Source organism: Somniosus microcephalus, chromosome 16 (assembly GCF_052327205.1).
Source record: "Somniosus microcephalus isolate GS21.2 chromosome 16, FLI_Smic_1.0, whole genome shotgun sequence".
Taxonomy (NCBI): Eukaryota; Metazoa; Chordata; class Chondrichthyes; order Squaliformes; family Somniosidae; genus Somniosus; species Somniosus microcephalus.
The window spans coordinates 58,254,402-58,276,934 of NC_141002.1; the positions used below are offsets into that span (position 1 = coordinate 58,254,402).

Here is a 22,533-nt window from a genome sequence, read left to right on the forward strand (position 1 = left end):
CCTCCCCCCCCTCCCTCCCTCCTCTCCTCCCCCCCCCTCCCTCCTCTCCTCCCCTCCCTCCCTCCTCTCCTCCCCCCCTCCCTCCCTCCTCCCCCCCTCCCTCCCTCCTCTCCTCCCCCTCCTCTCCCCCCTCCATCCTCTCCTCCCTCCCTCCTCTCCCCCCTCCCTCCCTCCCTCCCTCCCTCCTCTCCCCCTCCCTCCCTCCCTCCTCTCCCCCCTCCCTCCCTCCTCTCCCCCCTCCCTCCTCCTCTCCCCCCTCCCTCCCTCCTCTCCTCCCCCCCTCCTCTCCCCCCTCCCTCCTCTCCTCCCCCCCTCCTCTTCCTCCTCTCCTCCCCCCCCCTCCTCTCCTCCCCCCCTCCCTCCCTCCTCTCTCCCCCCTCCCTCCCTCCTCTCCTCCCCCCCTCCTCCCTCCTCTCCTCCCCCCCCCTCCTCTCCTCCCCCCTCCCTCCTCTCCTCCCCCCCTCCCTCCCTCCTCTCCTCCCCCTCCCTCCCTCCTCTCCTCCCCCCTCCCTCCCTCCTCTCCTCCCCCCCCTCTCCCCCTCTCCCTCCTCTCCTCCCCCCTCCTCTCCCCCCTCCCTCCTCTTCTCCCTCCCTCCTCTCCCCCCTCCCCTCCTCCCCCCTCCCTCCTCTGCTCCCTCCCTCCTCTCCCCCCTCCCTCCTCTCCCCCTCCCTCCTCTCCCCCCTCCCTCCTCTTCCCCCTCCCTCCCTCCTCTCCCCCTCCTCCCCCCTCCCTCCTCCCTCCTCTCCCCCCTCCCTCCTCCCCTCCTCTCCCCTCCCTCCTCCCCTCCTCTCCCCTCCCTCCTCCCCTCCTCTCCCCCTCCCTCCTCCCCCCCCCTCCTCCCCCCTCCCCCCCCTCCCTCCTCTCCTCCCCCCCTCCTCTCCTCCCCCCCTCCCTCCTCTCCTCCCCCCTCCCTCCTCTCCTCCCCCCTCCTCTCTCCTCCCCCCTCCTCCTCTCCTCCCCCCCTCCCTCCTCTCCCCCTCCCTCCTCTCCCCCTCCCTCCTCTCCTCCCCCCTCCCTCCTCCCCCCCTCCCTCCTCTCCTCCCCCCCTCCCTCCTCTCCCCTCCCTCCTCTCCTCCCCCCTCCTCTCCTCCCCCCCTCCCTCCTCTCCTCCCCCCCTCCTCTCCTCCCCCCCCTCCCCTCCCTCCTCCTCCCCCTCCCTCCTCTCCTCCCCCCCTCCTCTCCTCCCCCTCCTCTCCTCCCCCCCTCCCTCCTCTCCTCCCCCCTCCCCTCCTCTCCTCCCCCCCTCCCTCCTCTCCCCCTCCCTCCTCTCCTCCCCCCTCCTCTCCTCCCCCCCTCCCTCCTCTCCTCCCCCTCTCCTCCCCCCTCCTCTCCTCTCCCCCTCCCCTCCTCTCCCCTCCCCTCCTCTCCCCCTCCCTCCTCTCCTCCCTCCTCTCCTCCCCCTCTCCTCCCCCCCCCTCCCTCCCTCCTCCCCCCCCTCCTCTCCTCCCCCCCTCCCTCCTCTCCTCCCCCCCCTCCTCTCCTCCCCCCTCCTCTCCTCCCCCCCCTCCCCCCCCTCCCCCCTCCTCTCCTCCCCCCCTCCCCCCCTCCTCTCCTCCCCCCCTCCCCCCCTCCTCTCCTCCCCCCCTCCCCCCCTCCTCTCCTCCCCCCTCCCCCCCTCCTCTCCTCCCCCCCTCCCCCCCTCCTCTCCTCCCCCCCTCCCCCCTCCTCTCCTCCCCTCCCCCTCCCCTCCTCCCCTCCCCTCCTCCCCCCCTCTCCCCTCCTCCCTCCCCTCTCCCCTCCTCCCCCCTCCCCTCCTCCCTCCTCCCCCTCCCCTCTCCCCTCTCCCCTCCCCTCCTCCCCTCCCCTCTCCCCTCCCTCTCCCCCTCCCCCTCCCCTCCTCCCCTCCCCTCTCCCCTCCCCTCCTCCCCCTCCCAATTCACAATTCACAATTCAAATCGCTTTATTGCATGATAAGTTACATCTTATGTTGCCAAAGCATCAAAATACATTTATGGTTTAGCACATAAACGCAGTTCTATTCATACAGTGTATAAACAGGTATATCCCTGAGTGTATAAATATACATTCGCATTGTTTATATATATTCTTTTCTTAGTTTACTGGTTGTCCCTCTGTTCATGGCAAGCTGTAACATAGTGTGCCGCCAGTGTTATACAGCTTCTCTCTCTCCCAGTAGGAATGGGAGTTTTTGGTTGTCATTCAGATTTCTGAAATCAGGGCATATTTGTGAGAATTTTGGTAGAAATTCTCCCTGATGCCCTGATATTTTCCACAAGCTGTGAGGAAGTGCATCTCTGTCTCCACCACTCCCTGACTGCAGTGAGAGCATATCCTGTCCTCTCTTGGCAGCCTGGTCTGCCTGTGTCTGCCTTTTTCGATCGCTAGGCTATGTTCGCTAAGTCTGTACCTTGTCAAGGTTCTTCTCAGTTTGTTATCCTTTACCATGGTCAGGTAATCAGCTATGTTGTATTGTCTGTTTAGGGCCAAGTAGCAATTGAGTTTGCTTTGGGTTTTTGTTGTTTCTGCCCAATATGTCAGATATTTTTCCTTTTGCTTAGCGACGATTGTGTTGGGTCGAATTCTTTGTGTTACCCTGTCACTGTCCTGGGGCTGGTTATTGTTAGTATTGTTAGTAGTTACTTCACTGAGTCCCAGGACTAGTTGACTGAGGGTATTCTTCTTTATGGTCAGCTCTTGGCATTTCAGGGCGTCGTAGTGATAGCATTGGGATTGCTCATTTGTAGGTGATTCCAAAATTTGGTGGCTCTTTTTTGGATAGTGATTATTAATGGATATTGGCCTAGTTCCGCCCTGCATGCATTGTTTACTGTTTTCCTTTGAGTCCGGAGGATACTTTTACAGAATTCTGCATGCAGGATCTCAATTGGGTGTTTGTCCCATTTTGCAAATTCTTGTTGAGTTAGCGGTCCCCATACCTCACTGCCATAGAGTGCAATTGGTTCAATTACTGATTTGAAAATTTTGAGCCAAATGCTAATTGGGATTTCTATTTGGATTGATTTTTTGATGGCATAGAAAGCCCTTCTTGCTTTCTCTTTCAGTTCATTCACAGCCAGTTTGAAGTTTCCCGTAGAACTGATTTTTAAGCCCAAGTATGTGTAGTTAGTGGTTTGTTCAATTTTGGTTGTTCCTACTGTGAAATTTATTTTGGGTCCCTGATGTTTGGATCTTTGCTGGAATACAAGGACTTTGGTTTTTGGGGATTTATTGTCAGGGCCCAAGTCTGGCAGTACGACTCCAGCAGGTCAGGTTTGCTGTAGCCCCTCTTTAGTAGGTGACAGCAGAACCAGGTCGTCTGCATAGAGGAGGAATTTAACTTGGATTCATATAGGGTGAGGCCGGGTGCTGTAGATTGTTCAAGTAGTTTTGCCAATCCATTTATGTAAATATTAAAGAGTGTCGGTGAGATTGGCGAGCCCTGCGTCACCCCCGCCCCTGTGGGAAGTATTTTGTTTGTTTGTCTCCAATTTTAACTGCACATTTGTTGTTTGTATACATTGATTTAATTACATCATATGTTTTCCTCCTACCCCACTTTCGATAAGTTTCAGGAGTAAACCGTCATGCCAGATGGAGTCGAAAGCCTCCCCTCCCTCCCCCCCCTTCCCCTCCCCCCCCCTTCCCCTTCCCCTCCCCCCCCCTTCCCCTTCCCCTCCCCCCCCCTTCCCCTTCCCCTCCCCCCCCCTTCCCCTTCCCCTCCCCCCCCCTTCCCCTTCCCCTCCCCCCCCCTTCCCCTTCCCCTCCCCCCCCCTTCCCCTTCCCCTCCCCCCCCTTCCCCTTCCCCTCCCCCCCCTTCCCCTCCCCCTCCCCCCCCTTCCCCTCCCCCTCCCCCCCTTCCCCTCCCTCCCCCTCCCCCTCCCCCTCCCTTCCCCTCCCCCCCCAGCCCAGGCTCAACCCCCAACGATAAGTGACTAATGATGATACTTGTTAACCAGTTATTAACTACCCCCTAACTAATTAATGCAAAACTGATTTGTGTTTACTAATTAGCATTTTAATTATCTCCAATTTATTTATTTAACACTGATTATTTATACTAACTGATAATTAGTAAATTAGTTAACAGATTTATTCACTAACTTAACACCTTCTGCTCGTTAGGCAATTGGTGAGCAATTTAATTTTGCTCATTACTGTACTAATTACACAGCAATTAATTTAAAAGCCGCTGAGCGGCCTGTGTGGGACCTCCAAATCTCTACGCGACAGGCAGCCGCACAGCTTAACGGGAACATTGGTGTGCAGCCCTCAACAGCTCAACAAAACTTGTTAAGTGGTTCACCAGCCCAAATAATTGCCCACCCTGCACTCCAGTCATACAGTCTAACCTGCAGTGGAGTACTGGGCCCACTAGCATGTATCTCACAGTCTAATCTGCCACACTGCCAACAGAATGCTGCTAGCCAGAGTGCCAAAAATATCCCAGGAAAGTAACCACCCTAAATAATATCAAACCTGCTGCACCTCTGACAAGATGCTGAATACTAGCGGTACTTCAGATAGCAGCACTAAGGCAAGTCTGCAATAAAGCATCAAACTATGGTGCCAGGGCTGGTTCTAGAAACATAGAAGATAGGAGCAGGAGTAGGCCATTCGGCCCCTCGAGCCTGCTCCGCCATTCAATGAGATCATGGCTGATCATCCAAATTCAGTACCCTGTCCCTGCCTTCTCCCCATATCCCTTGATCCCTTTAGCCTTAAGAAATATATCCAACTCCTTCTTGAATATATTTAATGAACTGGCCTCCACCGCCCTCTGTGGCAGAGAATTCCACAGGTTCACCACTCTCTGGGTGAAGAAATTCCTCCTCATCTCAGTCCTAAATGGCTTACCCCTTATCCTTAGACTATGACCCCTGGTTCTGGACTCCCCGGTCATCGGGAACATCCTTCCTGCATCTAGTCTGTCCAGGCCTGACAGAATTTTATAGGTTTCGATGAGATCCCCTCTTAATCTTCTAAACTCCAGTGAGTATAAGCCCAATCGACACAATCTCTGCTCATATGTCATTCCTGCCATCCCAGGTATCAGCCTGGTGAATCTTCGCTGCACTCCTTCCATGGCAAAAACATCCTTCCTCAGATAAGGCGACCAAAACTGCACACAATACTCAAGGTGTGGTCTCACCAAGGCCCTGTCCAACTGCAGCAAGACATCCTTGTTCCTGTACTCGAACCCTCTTGCTACGAAGGCCAACATACCATTTGCCTTCTTAACCGCCTGCTGCACCTGCATGCTTACCTTCAGCGACTGATGCACAAGAACACCCAGGTCTCTTTGTACTTCCCCTTCTCCCAATCTATTGCCATCTATTCTGTAATGGTGACCTTGATACCAGGGAAAGTAAGCAATTGTGACCAATTAAAAAAAACTATATATTTCAAATATTGAAGTTGATTCATTTTATTCTGTTTTTTTCTTCGTTCAATACCAAGTGAATCAAACTTGTCAATTGGCTAAGAGGTTAATTTAGACATACTTGCAGTACAGAGCATTAGTAGGGAGGTGTTTATAAAACACAGTTCCGAGAAGCTGCGGGAAGTGCCAATCCTTAACAACACTGGTACAACAGTGTAAATTATTCACTAACTGCTGTTGTTGGATGAAGTGGATCTTTCAGGCAAAGCATTCAGTGGTGGAACAGCTGAGTGGGCCATCATTGAAGGGAAATCAGTGCAGCAGGTGTTAGTAGCATGAAGAGCCATTAACCTTTTGAATGCTGGAATATATTTTTAACACATGCCCACTACCGTCTGCATAACATCTGCAAAAAATATTCTAATATTTCAACTGACAGATGTTATAAAGCAGAATTTGGAGCAATGTACTAAACTTCTACATGTTGATTCATTCAGAGTATTTTGGCAAGGCACATAAAAAAAATCTGCTTTGGTTTTGCTGCAGAAGTGCCTTGAGGCAGGCCTTTGTAAATAATGGATCTGATGTCGAGTGAGGAGATATTGACACCCAACCATGTAAGCATACCTGGTGCCTGGTACCCATCATTACTGAAGAGCCCTCTGAAGAGCACATTTTCATTTGACAAAGAAAGAAAATTAGGCTTTACGCAAAATTTAAAGAACATTGTGGCAGCTTCTAGGAAGAACAATACTGGCACTGAACTTGATACCATAATGGACAGTAAAGCACCAGCTCGTCCATTGAGCCTGTCTGTCCTGGCATGGTGCAACTTACATTCCCAACAAACAACTCAATACTCGGCTGTCTATCATTTGAACACATCCATGTCATAGAGTCATAACGGCACAGAAGGAGGCCATTTGGCCCATTGAGTCCGTGCCGGCTCTCTGTAGAGCAATCCAGTCAGTCCCATTCCCTCGCTCTATCCCCGTAGCCCTGCAAGTTTATTTCCTTCAAGTGCCTAACCCTTGAAAACATTGCGTGTCGCCGCTTCCACCACTTCCATCGGCAGCGAATTCCAGGTCATCACCACTCGCTGTGTAAAAAAGATTTTCCTCACATCCCCCCCCCGTATCTCTTGCCCAAAACCTTAAATCTGTGTCCCCTAGTCCTTGTACCATCAACTAGCGGGAACAGCCTTTCCCCGTCTAGCCTTTCCAAACCCATCATAATCTTGTACACCTCTATCAAATCACCCCTCAACCTCCTTTGCTCTAATGAAAACAAATCCAGCTTCTCCAACCTGTCCTTGTAGCTAAGATCCCCCATCCCCGGAACCAATCTGGTAAATCTCCTCTGCACCCTCTCAAGGACCTTCACATCCTTCCTAAAGTGTGGTAACCAGAACTGGACGCAATACTCCAGTTGTGGCCTAACCAGCGCTTTATAAAGGTTCAGCATAACTGTGTCTACTGTGTCTGTAAAAGTTGGAAATAACTTATGGATTAAAGAATTTGCTTTGAAACTTACCATAGTGTTTTTTAAACAGGTGGCAAAAATAAAATGCTAATACTTATTTTAACAGTTTCATGCACGGCAAATGTGAAGTTGAAACCTATTTGTACTAGTACTACAGGAGCAATGGGAACAGCAGCAGCCATTGTTGTGATATTATAGGATGTGGCTGTGAGCCGACCCAGAGCACAGCACTGAATTGGGAGGGACAGAGATATCCAGATAACAACTTGCATTTATATAATGTTTTTAATGTAGAAAAACATCCCAATGCGTTTTACAGAGGTGTAAGAAAAAATTTAAAGCGCATTGAAGGGAGGCATTTTAAATATTACAGAGAGAGAAAATGGGACCCAGAGGGGCAAGTCTCCTTGGATTGGTGCCACTCCAGTGATCGCCCATGTTCAGCAGACTGGAGATGCCTTTTAACAGGGCGAGACCGGCAGTGTCAATGATTCCCTCGCCAAGGGTGGAAAGCTTCATTTTAAGAACTGCTCCACCTAGTCTGAAGTTGCATGTTATCAGGCAACCTCGGGACTCAAATGACAGGTACCCAACCAGTTTCTTTGATAACTGAATAGCCACCTGATCAAATAATTTAAAAAAAATAATAATAATTTCTGCGTTAATATCTGTTCATTGTCTTGGTTTAACTCTGAACAGAAGACAGTGCTTTTTTTTGTTGAGCTGTCTGGAAATGCGACTCCCACTTCTCCCTCACTCACTAAACACGAGCAAACGTGTGGAAACTAGGTCACACCAGTTCTTAAGCACATTGACCACCAAACCCAATTAGGTTGAGAGATGAAAGCCTCAGGTTCAAACATGACGAGTCTTGTTAAATCACGATTCATGCACGCCACACTTGCATATAAGGGGGAATTGGAATAAATAAAGTCGCTTTAAAACAAAGACTTCACAATTAGAAGTATGGGGGGAAACAAGACTTTAGAAATGGTTGTGTTAAAACGAGAATTGCTGTTAGCAAGTTTCAAATAAACGATATATGTAGTGTCACATCCTCAGGACATCGCAAAACACTTCACAATCAATGAATTCCTTTTGAAGTGTCTTCACTGTTGTTTTGTAGGCAAATGCGGCAGCCAATTTGTAAACAGGAAGATGCCACAAACAGCAAATGAGATAAATGATCAGTTAATCTATTTTGATGGTATTGATTGTGGATGAATGCTGGCCAAGACATCAGAAGAACTCCCTGCTCTTCTCTGAATAGTACTATAGGATCTTTTACAGATGGTTGGGGCCTTGGTTTAACATGTTATCTGAAAGGCAACAGTACCTCAGTACGGCATTGAAGTGTCAGCCTTCATTATATGCTGAAGTCCTAGAATGGTGGTTATCAATCAAGCAGGATGTAGTATATTGCTAAGAACTGTAAATTGGGGCAGAATCAACAAAAGCTCAGTAAAACTTGATCAAATTCAATATAAAAGAGCATATAAGGCTAGTTGAAAATGTTGCAACAGACTGAAATCTTGCGGGGAGTGGGGAACACAGAGAGAAGATTGGACATTTAGTAGAGTGGAGATCTAACTCTGTCCCACCACTCTGTGACATCACATGTTACCACTTCAGTGGGTCACCCACATGCTTGCTGTTTTACATCAGTGGTTCAGATAATATCTAGATATTAAAACTACATTTCAGTGTAACTGTGACAAATACCACCAGTTTATTGTAGTACCAAGGTATGCAATCTCAAATAAAAAATGTATTTAGAGAACACAAAACTACATCAACTCACATTGACAACTCAAAAATAATGACACTGAAAGTAACTTAAACTGCAGGTATAAGCAACATTCTTTCACTTACATTGACAGAAAAAACATTAAGTACATGAAAGTCTGAAAAGTGACCCAGAGCTGAAGGCACAAGATTTTTTTGATACTTTATTTGGTGCATTTTATAGCCTACAATGAAGATAGACATTGCATTTATTAATCTAAAAAGGAATGGACATTTGTTCAACTTTTTGAAAACTACAATATGTCATTTGGAAATTAATTATTTCTCTTTATATTTGAAATGTATTTCCCCAGTACCAGCAGCTAATCTATCACTAGGAGAATTTTTTTTTTTTTTTACAAATACCAAGAAGTTGACCATTCCAGTCAGACTGTAGGCAGCGAATTTAGAATTGTATGCATTCCTTCCGAATAGTGTCCCCACCTCATGGCAATTGTTGGTGCATTCTGGTTGATATATTTTTAATCCAAAAAAGGGAGAAATGAGGTGGCATTTAGATTTTCAGCAAACCGACCAGAGCATCACTTCCTCAGAAGCTACCTCAATTATCACTGACCTCCTCCAGCTCTCCCTACAGTCACCAACACTCTACCCACCCCAGTCTACCCCTTCCAGACCCAGTTCACAGACGGTTCACACCTCCAACCTCCTCACCCAGGACCAGAATTTAGTGTACAAAAAGAAAATACTGCAGGTGCTGGAAATCCGAAATAAAAACAGAAAATGCTGCAGATACTCAGCAGGTTAGGCAACATCTTAGATGCTGCCTGACCTGCTGAGTATCTCCAGCATTTTCTGTTTTTATTCCAGAATTAAGTGTGTAGCTTTTCCATGTGTATTGTGTAGTAATAATGAAAAGTTTACATGGAAACACTACTCTCTTAACCCCTGTAGCTTTTCTGCTGCCACCTTCCAAGATATTTAAATGCGAAGTTCTATGAAATGAGGTGTAGTTCCAAAATGTAATTGGAGACAAAGATATCCATGAATGAGATTGCCTGCCTGAGAATGGACAAGCTTTCTGCAGCAGGTGAATTGCATGAATGTTGGACTGAGTCAGGACAGCAAGGTCAACTTTTAATACTTTTTTCCCCAGGGATTCAATTTTGATGTTCGCCAGCTTCACTGGCCAGAATACATTGAGAATTACTGTATAGGAACGAAGAAATATGTGCTGAATGAAGACATGTCTGGACTTCCAGCAGCAAGACAGCACCTGAAGAAGTGAGTGCAAACATCTTCACTAGCTGCTTCTCTTTTGCATTTTACAAAGCTGTTATTGAAGGAGAGTGTAACTTTTAGAGTAAGCACCATAAATGATAACTCCCCACCCCACCCTCTGTATCTCAGCTACTTTTTAATTTCTGGTGTTTGATACAGATGTTCAACAATCAGAACTTGGGCTGGATTCAGCTTTCTTCTAATGGAAAATGATTGCCCAGGAGGTTTTTTTTTCATGAATAACAGGAATGTTAGGACATGATGATAGGTGTCCCTAGGCACTCGTTCACTGGTAGTTAGCCCCTTGGCATATAATGTTACAGCAAATGTATCATCGAATGATACAACACAGACCTTTTGTGCCTATGCTGGCTCTTTGGAAGAGATAGTCAATTAGTACCACACCATGGCCTTTCCCCATAGACCTGCACATTTTTCCCTTTCAAATATTTGTCCAATTCCCTTTTGAAGATTGCTATTTAATTTGCTTGCACCACCCTTTCAGGCAGTGCATTCCAGATCATCATAACTTGCTGCATCATTTTTTTTTCCTTATGTCGCCTCTGGTTCTTTTGCCAGTTACCTTAAATCTGTGTCTCTAGTTCCCGACCTTTCTGCCACTGGAAATAGTTTCTCCTTATTTACTCTATCAAAACCCTTAATGATTTTGAACACCTCTAGCAAATCTCCTCTTAACCTTCTCTGCTCTAAGCTCTCCATGTAATTGAAGTTCCTCATCCCTGGTGCCATTCTAGTCAATCTCCTCTGCTCCCTCTCTAAGGCCTTGACATCCTTCCTAAAGTGTGGTGCCCAGAATTGGACACAATACTCTAGCCAGGGCCTAACCAGTGTTTTATAAAGGTTTAACATAACTCCCTTGCTTTTGCATTCTATGCCTCTATTTATAAAGCCAAGGATCCTATATGCTTTTTCAACAGCCTTCTCAGCTTGGCCTGCCACCTTCAAAGATTTGTGTACATACACCCCCAGGTGTCTCTGTTTCTGCACCTCTTTAAAATTGTACCATTTAACATATATTGCCTCTTCTCACACTTTTCTGCATTAAATGTCATCTGCCATGTGTGCTCATTTCACCAGTCAGTATATGTCCTCCTGAGGTCTATTACTATCCTCCTCATTGTTTACTACATTTCTGAGTTCTGTGTCATCTGCAAATTTTGAAATTATGCCCTGTATACCCAAGTCCAGGTCATTAATATATATCAAAAAAAACAGTTATCCTAACATCAACCCATGGAGATCACCACTGTACACTTCCCTCCAGTCTGAAAAACAACCATTCACCACGACTCTCTGCTTTCTGTCCCTTAGCCAATTTTGCATCCACACTACCACTGTCCCTTTAATCCCATGGGCTTCAATTTTGCTAACAAGCCTATTATGTGGTACTTTATCAAATGCCTTTTGAAAGTCCATAAACACATCAACCCCACTACCCTCATCCAACCTTTCCGTTACTTAATCAAATAACTTAATCAAGTTAGTCAAACACGATTTGCCTTTAACAAATCCATGCTGGCTTTTATTTATTAACCCATACTTTTCCAAGTGCCAATTAATTTTATCCCAGATTATTGTCTGTAAAATTTCCCCACCACCAACGTTAGACTGACTGGCCTGTAATTGCCAGGTTTATCCCTCTCCCATTTTTTGAACAGGGGTGTAACATTTGCAATCCTCCAGTCCTCTGGCACCACTCCCACATCCAGTGAGGATTGGAAGATTGTGGTCAGAGCCTCCACAATTTCCACCATTACTTCGCTCAGCAAACTAGGATGCATCCCATCCGGACCGGGTGACTTTTCCACTTTATGCGCTGCCGACTTTTTAAGTACCTCCTCTTTATCTATTTTTATCCTATCCAATATTTCTACTAACTCCTCCTTTACAGTGACATTCGCAGCATCCTCTTACTTCGTGAAGACAGATGCAAAGTACTCATTTAGTACCTCAGCCATGTCCTCTGCCTCCACAAGATCATCTCCTTTTTGGTCCATAGTCGGCCCCACTGTTCCCCGGACTACCCTTTTACTATTTATATGTTTATAAAAGATTTTTGGGTTCGAATTTATGTTGGCCGCTAATCTATTCTCATACTCTCGCTTTATCCCTCTTATTTCCTTTTTCAGTGCTCCTCTGTACTTTCTGTATTCGGCTTGGTTCTGTACTGTATTATGAACCTCACATTTGTCATAAGCCTCCTTTTAATCACTATATCTTTTGTCATCCAGGGAGCTCTAGCTTTGGATGCCCTTCCTTTCCCCCTCATGGGAATGTGCCTAGTCTGTACCCGAATATCTCCTCTTTGAAGGCTTCCCATGGCTCAATTACTGTTTTGCCTGTCAATCTTTGATTCCAATCCACCTGGGCCAGATCCCTCTTCAACTCACTGAAATTAGCCCTCCTCCAGTTAAGTATTTTCACACCTGAATGTTCTTTGTCCTTTTACATATCTACTCGAAACCTGATGATATTATGATCACTGTTACCCAAATGCTCCCCCATTGAAACATGCTCCACTTGCCCCACTTCATTACCCAGAACTAGATCCAGCACTGCAGTGCCAAACATTTAAAGAAATATTCCAAAATTCTCAACGAATGTACGTTCCATTGAGAAATAAAAACTCCACGGGAAAAGTGATCCATCCATGGCTAACTAAAGAAGTTAAGGATAGTATTAGATTAAAAGAAGAGGCTTATAATGTTTCAAAGAACAGTGGTGAGCCTGATGATTGGGAGAGCTTTAGAAACCAGCAAAGGATGACCAAAAAATTGATAAAAAGGGAGAAAATAGAATGAGAGTAAACTAGCAAGAAATATAGGCCCGAATATTCCGAACCCTATGGGTGGGTACGCGCTGTGTACACACCCATAGGGACATTGGAAATGCCGGTTTCAGGCATGCACAGCGCATGCGCTGAAAACCAGCAGTTCCAATCTGTCAAGAATGCTCTTGATGTGGAGATGCCGGTGTTGGACTGGGGTGGACAAATGTGAGAAGTCACACAACACCAGGTTATAGTCCAACAGCTTTATTTGAAATCACAAGCTTTCGGAGCGCTGCTCCTTCGTCAGGTGAAGTGAAGAGATTCATATAAAGCTGTTGGACTATAACCTGGTGTTGTGTGACTTCTCAAGAATGCTCTTGACAGATCAGATGACTGCCCTAGAGAAGGGCCTCTGCGGGCGGATATTTCCGCTTTCTGGAGCCCCTCCGCCTGCATAAAATCTTTAGAATTCTTATGCCTGGTAAAAGCAGGCATAAGGCTTGCTTTTACCAGGATAACAGTTGCAAAAAGTAAAAAAAAACTTTTCAGTCATTTATCATTTAAAAATACTTTTAAAAAAAGGTACGTTTATTTTTAGCCCTGTAAAAAACTTAAATTATTTTTTTCAAAAAATTAAATTTTTGTTTACAATATTTAATTTATGTAATTTCAACTAATTTTAAAAATGTGATTTAAAAAAAATTATTTAATGTTTTGAAGTGTTTTTGGGGTGATTTCCATTCATATATTTGACAGGTCTATCTGTCAAGTGTATGAAGGGAGATTCCCTTCTTTGATTGGCTCCCCATGGTCCACATGATCTCAGGGACGCTTACGAAACGCATGCGCCCCTGGGATATGTAGGCCCTGCACACTTGGAGTTCGAGAGGCCCAGCAGCGGAACTATACGCACCTCGGGAGCCCTCAGGTAAGTGCGTAGATTTTTCCCAGATCGGAGGCCGCGGAAGCCTCCGATCGGAAAATACGGCCCATTAAAACAGATTGTAAGAGCTTCTACCAGGATAAGAGTTGGGGTTAAGAAGGCAAATGGTATGTTGGCCTTCATAGCGAGAGGATTTGAGTACAGGAGCAAGGATGTCTTGCTGCAGTTGCACAGGGCCTTGGTGAGACCACACCTTGAGTATTGTGTGCAGTTTTGGTCGCCTTATCTGAGGAAGGATGTTCTTGCCATGGAGAGAATGCAGTGAAGATTCACCAGACTGATACCTGGGATGGCAGGAATGACATATGAGGAGAGATTGGGTCGATTAGGCTTATATTCGCTAGAGTTTAGAAGAATGAGAGGGGATCTCATTGAAACTTATAAAATTCTAACAGGACTAGACAGACTAGATGCAGGAAGGATGTTCCCGATGGCGGGGGAGTCCAGAACCAGGGGTCACTGTCTAAGGATAAGGGGTAAGCCATTTAGGACTGAGATGAGGAGAAATTTCTTCACCCAGAGAGTGGTGAACCTGTGGAATTCTCTGCCACACAGGGCAGTTGAGGCCAATTCATTAAATATATTCAAGAAGAAGTTGGATATATTTTTTAAGGCTAAAGGGATCAAGGGATATGGGGAGAAAGCAGAGACAGGGTACTGAATTTGGATGATCAGCCATGATCTCATTAAATGGCAGAGCGGGCTCGAGGGGCCGAATGGCCTACTCCTGCTCCTGTCTTCTACGTTTCTACAAATATGTAAAAAGGAAGAGAGTAGCAAAAGTAAGCGTTGGTTCCTTAGAGGCTGAGACAGGAGAAATTATGGGAAATAAGGAAATGGCAAAGACTTTAAACAAATATTTTGCATCTGTCTTCACAGTAGAAGACACAAAAAGCATACCAAAAATAGTGCAGAACCAAGAGGCGAATGAGATTGAGGAACTTAAAGTAATTATTATCAGTAGAGAAAAAGTACTTGAGAAACTAATGGGACTAAAAGCCGACAAATCCCCTGGACCTGATGGCCTACATCCTCGGGTTCTAAAAGAGGTAGTTGCAGAGATAGTGGATGCAATGGTTGTGATCTTTCAAAATTCCCTAGATTCTAGAACGGTCCCAGCAGACTGGAAGGTAGCAAACGTAACCCCGCTATTCAAGAAAGGAGAGAGAGAGAAAACAGGGAACTACAGGCCAGTTAGCCTGACATCAGTTGTTGGGAAAATGCTGGAATCCATTATTAAGGATATGGTAACAGGGCACTTAGAAAATCATAATATGATTAGGCAGAGTCAACATGGTTTTATGAAAGGGAAAATCATGTTTGACAAATATTAGCGTTTTTTGAGGATGTAACTAGCAGGGTAGATAAAGGGAAACCAGTGGATGTACAGGAAACTTTGGTTTATCCGGAGGTTGTATGGCCGGAAACCTCGATCTAACGGCAGAAATCAGCAGCCGTTTTGTTAGGTTTTTTTTCTTTTTTTTTCTTCTCCTAGCATTTTTTTTAAACAGTCAGTCTCTGGAAAGCCTCTCTGAAGCTGTTGCTAAGCTGCAGAGACGCTTCCAAGGTACGGGCCAACTGTTTACAAGCTGTTGCTAAGCAACAGTGTTTGTTGTCAGATACGGAGATGAAAACCTCCGTATCCTTCAACATTAGCGCTGGTCTGTCCAGAAGTTTTCATAGATCGGCATCACGCCGGTCCCGTCGGTGCCGGATATCGCGAAGTTTCCTGTAGTATATTTGGATTTCCAAAAGGCATTCAATAAGGTGCCACATAAAAGGTTGCTACGCAAGATAAGGGCAATGTTCCCTTTAATTTTTTTTTGGGTGCGCAGCCCCTTTAAGGGCCCGTTCAAAATACCGTGCATGTGTGGTTTTTCCCATTTAAAAGCCAGTGAGCCAGCTGCGCGGGAGCTCCAGAGCGCTGCGCGGCCATACAGCTTAAAGGGAATAACAACAGAAAGTGCTGGAAACACTCAGCAGGTCAGGCAGCATCGAAGAGAGAGAAACAGAGTCAAAGTTTCAGGTCGAACCCTTCGTCAGAACTGGAAAAGGTTAGAGAAGAGAGATTTTTAAGCAGGGGCAGGGAGGAGGGGTGGAAAGAACAAAGGGAAGGTCTGTGATAGGCTGGAAGGCAGGAGAGATTGACTGACAAAAGGGATGATAGTGCAAGGCAAAAGGAGAGGTAATGGGACAAGTTAAGAAAAAAAAGATGGCTCTAGATGATGTGTGAATGAAGATAACAGCAACATTAACAGCTATAATGTGAGGAAACAAGAGAAAAAAATATATAAGGAAATACAGGGGCCAATTTATAGGCTGAAATTGTTGAATTCGATGTTAAGTCCAGAAGGCTGTAAAGTGCCTAATCGAAAGATGAGGTGCTGTTCCTCGAGCTTACGTTGAGCTTCGTTGGAACAATGTAAGAGGCCGAGGACAGAGAGATCAGAGTGGGAATGGAGCGGTGAATTAAAGTGACAGGCGACCGGAAGCTCGGGGTCACGCTTACGGACTGAACGGAGGTGTTCCGCAAAGCGGTCACCCAATCTGCGTTTGGTCTCCCCAATGTAGAGGAGATCGCATCGTGAGCAGCGAATACAGTATACTAAATTGCAAGAAGTACAAGTAAATCGCTGTTTCACCTGGAAGGAGTGTTTGGGGCCCTGGACGGTGGGAAGGGAGGAGGTAAAAGGGCAGGTGTTGCATTTCCTGTGCTTGCATGGGAAGGTGCCGGGCAAAGGGGAAGGGGTGTTGGGGGTGATAGCGGAGTGGACCAGGGTGTCGCGGAGGGAACGGTCCCTTCGGAATGCTGAAAGGGGTGGTGGGGAGAAGATGTGTTTGGTGGTGGGATCACACTGGAGGTGGCGGAAATGGCGCAGGATGATCCGTTGAATGTGGAGGCTGGTGGAGTGAAAGGTGAAGTCAAGGGGAACCCTATTGTGGTTCTGGGAGGGAGGGGAAGGGGTGAGAGCAGAAGTGTGGGAAATAGAACGGACACGGTCGAGGGCCATGTCAACCACGGTAGAGGGGAATCTACCGGAAGCACTAGTATGGAAGGTGGCATCGTCAGAACAGATGCGGCGGAGATGAAGAAACTGGGAAAATGGAACAGAGTCTTTACAGGAAGCGGGGTGGGAGGAAGTGTAGCCCAGGTAGCTGTGGGAGTCAGTGGGCTTATAGTGGATGTTGGTGGCCCTCGACCGTGTCCGTTCCATTTCCCGCACTTCTGCTCTCACCCCTTCCCCTCCCTCCCAGAACCACGTTAGGGTTCCCCTTGTCCATTGGGGAGACCAAACGTAGGTTGGGCGACCGCTTTGCGGAACACCTCCGTTCAGTCCGCAAGCGTGACCCCGAGCTTCCGGTCGCCTGTCACTTTAATTCTCCATTCCCACTCTGACCTCTCCATCCTCAGCCTCTTACACTGTTCCAATGAAGCTCAACGTAAGCTCGAGGAACAGCACCTCTTCTTTCTATTAGGCACGTTAAAGCCTTCTGTACTTAACATCGAGTTCAACAATTTCACCCTATAAATTGGCCCCTGTATTTCTTTATATATATTTTTCTCGTTTCCTCACATTGTAGCTGTTAATGTTGCTGTTATCATCATTCACACATCATCTAGTGCCATCTTTTGTTTCTTAACTTGTCCCATTACCTCTCCTTTTGCCTTGCACTATCATCCCTTTTGTCAGTCAATCTCTCCTGCCTTCCAACCTATCACAGACCTTCTCTTTGTTCTTTCCTCCCCTCCTCCCTGCCCCTGCTTAAACATCTCTCCTCCCTAACCTTTTCCAGTTCTGACAAAGGGTTTGACCCAAAACGTTGAATCTGTTTCTCCTCTCTTTGATGTTGCCTGACCTGCTGAGTGTTTCCAGCACTTCCTGTTGTTATTTCAGATTTCCAGCATCCATAGTATTTTGCTATTGTATTACAGCTTAACAGGAACATTGGTTGGGGGCAATATATTAGCATGGATAGAGGATTGGTTAATGAACAGAAAACAGAGAGTAGGGATAAACGGGTCATTTTCAGGTTGGCAGGTTGTAACTAGCAAGGATCAGTGCTTGTGCCTCAGCTATTTACAATTTATAGTAATGACTTAGATAAAGGGACCAAGTGTAATGTATCCATTGAGGGTATATGTGCACAAATCGTTGAAAATGGCAGGACAGATTGAGAAAGCAGTTAAAAATGCATACGGGATCCTGGGCTTTATAAATAGAGGCACAGAGTACAAAAGACAGGACGTTATGATGAACCTTTATAAAACACTGGTTCGGCCACAACTGAAGTATTGTGTCCAATTCTGGGCACTGCACTTTAGGAAGGATGTGAAGCTTTAGAGAGGGTGCAGAAAAGATTTATGAGAATGGTTCCAGGGATGAGGGACTTCAGTTACATGGATAGACTGGAGAAGCTGGGCTTGTTCTCCTTAGAGCAGAGGAGATTTGATAGAGCTGTTCAAAATCATGAGGGGTCTAGACAGAGTAGATAGAGAGCAACTGTTCCCATTGGCGGAAGGGTCGAGAACCAGAAGACACAGATTTAAGGTGATTGGCAGAAGATCCAAAGGCGACATGAGTTATGTTCTGGAATACACTGCCAGAAAGGGTGGCGAAGGCAGATTCAGTCGTGACTTTCAAAAGGGAATTAGCTAAGTAGCTGAAGGAAAAAAATTTTCAGGGCTACGGAGAAAGGGCGGGGGATTGGGACTAGCTGAAGTGCTCTTGGAGAGAGTCGGCACGGGCTCGATGGGCTGAATGGCCTCTTACTGTGCTGTAACGATTCTATAAAAGTTTGCTGACGATACAAAGCTAGGTGGGAAAGTAAGCTGTGAGGGGGACACAAAGAGCCTGTATAGGGATATAGACAGGTTGGCTCGGATTTTGCAGTCGGCGGCGTAATGAAGGATTATGCCGCCAGCATCCGAACCGAATGCGCACTTACCTGCTGGGAACCCTCCTCCGAGAAGTTGTTATCAGACACTGTGGAGTAGAGGGCAGTGTAGTGGCCCATAGATCCCAGGGGCGCACTGTGTACGGAAGCGTACCTGGGATTACTTGGGCCAGAGCGCCAATCAACAAGCAGAAGGTCTCTCGTCAACACTATTAGAGATCGTACGGCTATTCTACATTTAGGGGGGAAAATTGGGTATCGCCCATTTTGGGGCGCAAACTCGCTGGAGTTTAGAAGAATGAGAGGGGATCTCATTGAAACTTATAAAATTCTAACAGGACTAGACAGACTAGATGCAGGAAGGATGTTCCCGATGGTTGGGGAGACCAGAACCAGGGGTCACAGTCTAAGGATAAGGGGTAAGCCATTTAGGACAGAGATGAGGAGGAATTTCTTCACCCAGAGAGTGGTGAACCTGTGGAAATCTCTACCACAGAAGGCAGTAGAGGCCAATTCATTAAATATATTCAAGAAGGAGTTGGATATATTTCTTAAGGCTAAAGGAATCACGGGATATGGGGAGAAAGCAGGGACAGGGTACTGAATTTGGATGATCAGCCATGATCGCATTGAATGGCGGAGCAGGCTCGAGGAGCCGAATGGCCTACTCCTGCTCCTATCTTCTATGTTTCTATCTTAAATATCGGCCAGGTGCAAAGTTTAGTGCCCGGCACTAATTATCGCCTCCAACTGCAAAATTCACCTCTATCGCCCCTGGAGGTGATTTGAGTGTTAAATCAGGTGCTACACACCTCTCTTAAGGTGCAAACGTTGGGAGAGCGAGGCACTACCTCAGAATACTACCAAAGCTCAGGCGATGTCCATTACCATGGAAGCCAGACAGACTGGCGCCGTCCAGTTCTTAAAGGGGAGGGGCCATCTTGCTGGCCAGCCACACGCTGCTCATTGCAGACTTGAATCTCGGCCTGGAGAGACCACTAAAGCAATTATCGTGTTGGAAGCACTAACGGATAGGCCCAGGGAAAGAGCTTGGCGCTTAGGAACCTCAAAAGTGGTGCTGAGGAGCAAAACTCCTTAGGACAGCGTTAAATTTCTCCAGACGTCTCTCCCTCTCAACCTGCATGTACCAAAAATTTTGCTGACAAGAAAAGGCAGGAAGTGCCCACCTTTAAATAACGCTCCCCCAGCCCCTTCCCGACTTGAAAACGTTCCCCTCTACCTGTCGTTCCTAGTGGCAGGCGCAAAGGCCCGGGGCGCGACTCAATATCTGGTTCGGGGTGTTGCACGCTTGACTGACATCACGATCTGCGGGCGCAGGAGATCGTGGCGGTAGTGTTCAGCGCTGCCACAAAACGCCTGGTCAATTTCGTGAGCGGCGCTAAGTTCCTAGCGCCCCCCGAGGCGCTAACCAACCGAATTTTTCCCCCTTAAACTTCCGTACTTCAAAAATATACTTAAATTTGTGATTTTGGGGTCTGGGATGTTTCAAAAAAAGTATGGATAGCTCGAAATCGTGGTCCTACTTTGCTTTTTAAAAAAGTACTGATTTAAAGCAAGTTACATTTCCAATAATTTAGATTGAAAATCATGACTACCCTTCTGAGCTACACACAACCGAGTGTTCTCCAGTAACAGTGCTTCAATCCAGAGCGGACTGACCCCAGACCTGCTGCCAGTAGAGTTGGAGAAGTTTTCTCTCTGCAAAGCCTTTTTGAAATGCAGCTTTCTTATGCACATTGGGCTGTAATTTGCGGCCCCTACGGGTGCATACAAGGTGTGTATGCACCCGTAAGGGCCGTGCAAGTTCCGGTTTTAGGCATGCGAAATGCATGCATGAAAACCGGGAACTTGCGATCTGTCAAGAATCTTCTCGACAGATCCAACGCATCCCCGGGAAAAGGGCATCCGCGGGTGAAGAGTTGGGTTATTTGTCCAACTTCTGCCCAGCGAATGCCCATGAAATTCTTACTCCTGGTAAAAGCAGGTGTAAGGCCTGCTTTTACCAGCGTAAGAGTTTAAAAAAACATTTAAATACATTTTTATCTATCATTTATACATTAAAAAACCTGTGCAATAAGGTAAGTTTATTTTTAGCCCCTTTAAAACATTTAAATTTATATTTCAAAAAATACATTTGTTTTAAATGTTTAATTAAATAGCATTTTAGGTATTTTTATTATGTAATAGTTTTTTTTCCATTTATTTCATGTCTGGGTGTATTTTTTGGAGGTATTCCCATTCATGCTTATGGGGTTTCTGTACATACGGAATCCTCATAAGCATGAATGAGGTTCTCTTTCTATTGGTTGGGCCAGCCCACGCGATCCCAGGGGCGCTTGCGAACCGCCTGCACCCCTGAGATACGTGGGCCTTTACCCGCGGGTACCCGGAGAGGCCCAGGACCGCGAGTCTCGTACCTCCCCGACCACCAGGTACACGGGCATTTTATTTATGGATCAGAGGCATTTCCCCGCGGGGAAGCTCCGACCACAAATTCAGGGCCATTGGAATTCCTATAGTCTCTGGGAACTATGCTTGATCTTCCATTATTAGATGCATTTCAGAATCGTCTAAGCAGATCACTTATTTTTTCAGGTACAAATTGGAAAGCTTTTTTCACCACTTCCCATTACTGTTTAACCTTCCTTTTTAATTAATGGAGTGCAATTTCTTAATTATTTTCTCAGGAGGTATCCCCTTACGCTGTGCAAACAGACCCTGTGCCTCTTTGCACCAGCCGTAAAATTTACAAGCGTAATTGCTGGGCAGTTGGTGGGCAATTAGAGCAACTCTGCGCCGGCAATTAGGATTTCAATGTCAGTGTGGATCATCTGTCAAGTCAGAACTCTAAGAGTACGCCGTCATACCGACCGCAAATTCTGACCCGTTAAGTGAGTGGGGAAAAAGGTAGCAGTTTGAGTGTAATGTGGGAAATGTGAAGTTATTCACTTTGGTAGGAAGAATAGAAAAACAGAATATTTTTTAAATGGTGAGAAACTATTAAATGTTGGTGTTCAGAGAGATTTAGGTGTCCTCGTACAGGAAACACAGAGTTTGCATGCAGGTACAGCAAACAATTAGGAAGTCAAATGGCATGTTGGCCTTTATTGCAAGGGGTTTGGAGTAAAAGAGTAAGGAAGTCTTGCTACAATTATACAGGGCTTTGGCGAGAATACACCTGGAGCACTGTGCACAGTTTTAGTCTCTTTATCTAAGGAAGGATATAGTAGTCTTAGAGGCGGTGCAACAAAGGTTCACTAGATTGACTCCTGGGATGAGAGGGTTGACCTATGAGGAGCGATTGAGTGGAATGGGCCTATGCTCTCTGGAGTTTAGAAGAATGAGAGGTGATCTCATTGAAACATACAAGATTCTGAAGGGGATTGACAGGGTAGATGCTGAGATGTTGTTTCCCCTGTCTGGAGTGTCTAGAACTAGGGGGCATAGTCTTAGGATAAGGTGTCGGCCATTTAAGACTGAGATGAGGAGGAATTTCTTCACTCAGAGGGTTGTGAATCTTTGGAATTCTCTACACTAAAGGGCTGTGGATACTGAATCATTGAGTATATTCAAGGCTGAGATAGATTTTTGGACTCCAGGGCTATCGAGGGATATGGGGATCAGGCGGTAAAATGGAGTTGAGGTAGAAGATTAGCTATGAAATTATTGAATGGTGGAGCAGGCTCACGGGGCCGTATGGCCTACTCCTGCTCCTTCTTCTTATGTTCTTGTGCTTCCTTCCTTGTTGGGCTGGAAACATACTGATCAAGAAAGTTGTGTTGTACACATTTCAGGAATTCTTCCCCCTGTTTTCCATTTACACTGTTACTATCCCAGTTTATAATAGGATAATTGAAGCCTCCCATTATCACTACTCTATAGTTCTTGCATTTTCCTGCAATTTGTCTGCAAATTTGCTCCTCTAGTTCCTTCCCACTATGGCCTATAGTATACACTCAGTAGCGTAATATCTCCTCTATTATTCCCTAATTTTAACCAAATAGATTCTAGCTTTGACCATTCAACTACAT

General features: G+C 46.3%; 1 protein-coding gene across 6 annotated transcripts in view; it reads left to right on the forward strand.

Annotated features, from left to right (window-relative positions):
- The window catches only part of LOC147106210 (fatty acyl-CoA reductase 1), a 277,164-nt gene that overhangs the window by 250,869 nt on the left and 3,762 nt on the right, over positions 1-22,533 (forward strand). For 5 of the 6 annotated variants that reach the window (XM_086009104.1, XM_086009101.1, XM_086009102.1 and 2 more), the window contains one exon: positions 9,727-9,854. In XM_086009104.1, the coding sequence (XP_085865230.1) occupies positions 9,727-9,854 (128 nt within the window). Of the gene's footprint in view, positions 1-9,726; positions 9,855-12,103; positions 12,282-22,533 lie in introns of all 6 variants that reach the window. The other variant, XR_015081386.1, reaches the window with a different exon arrangement.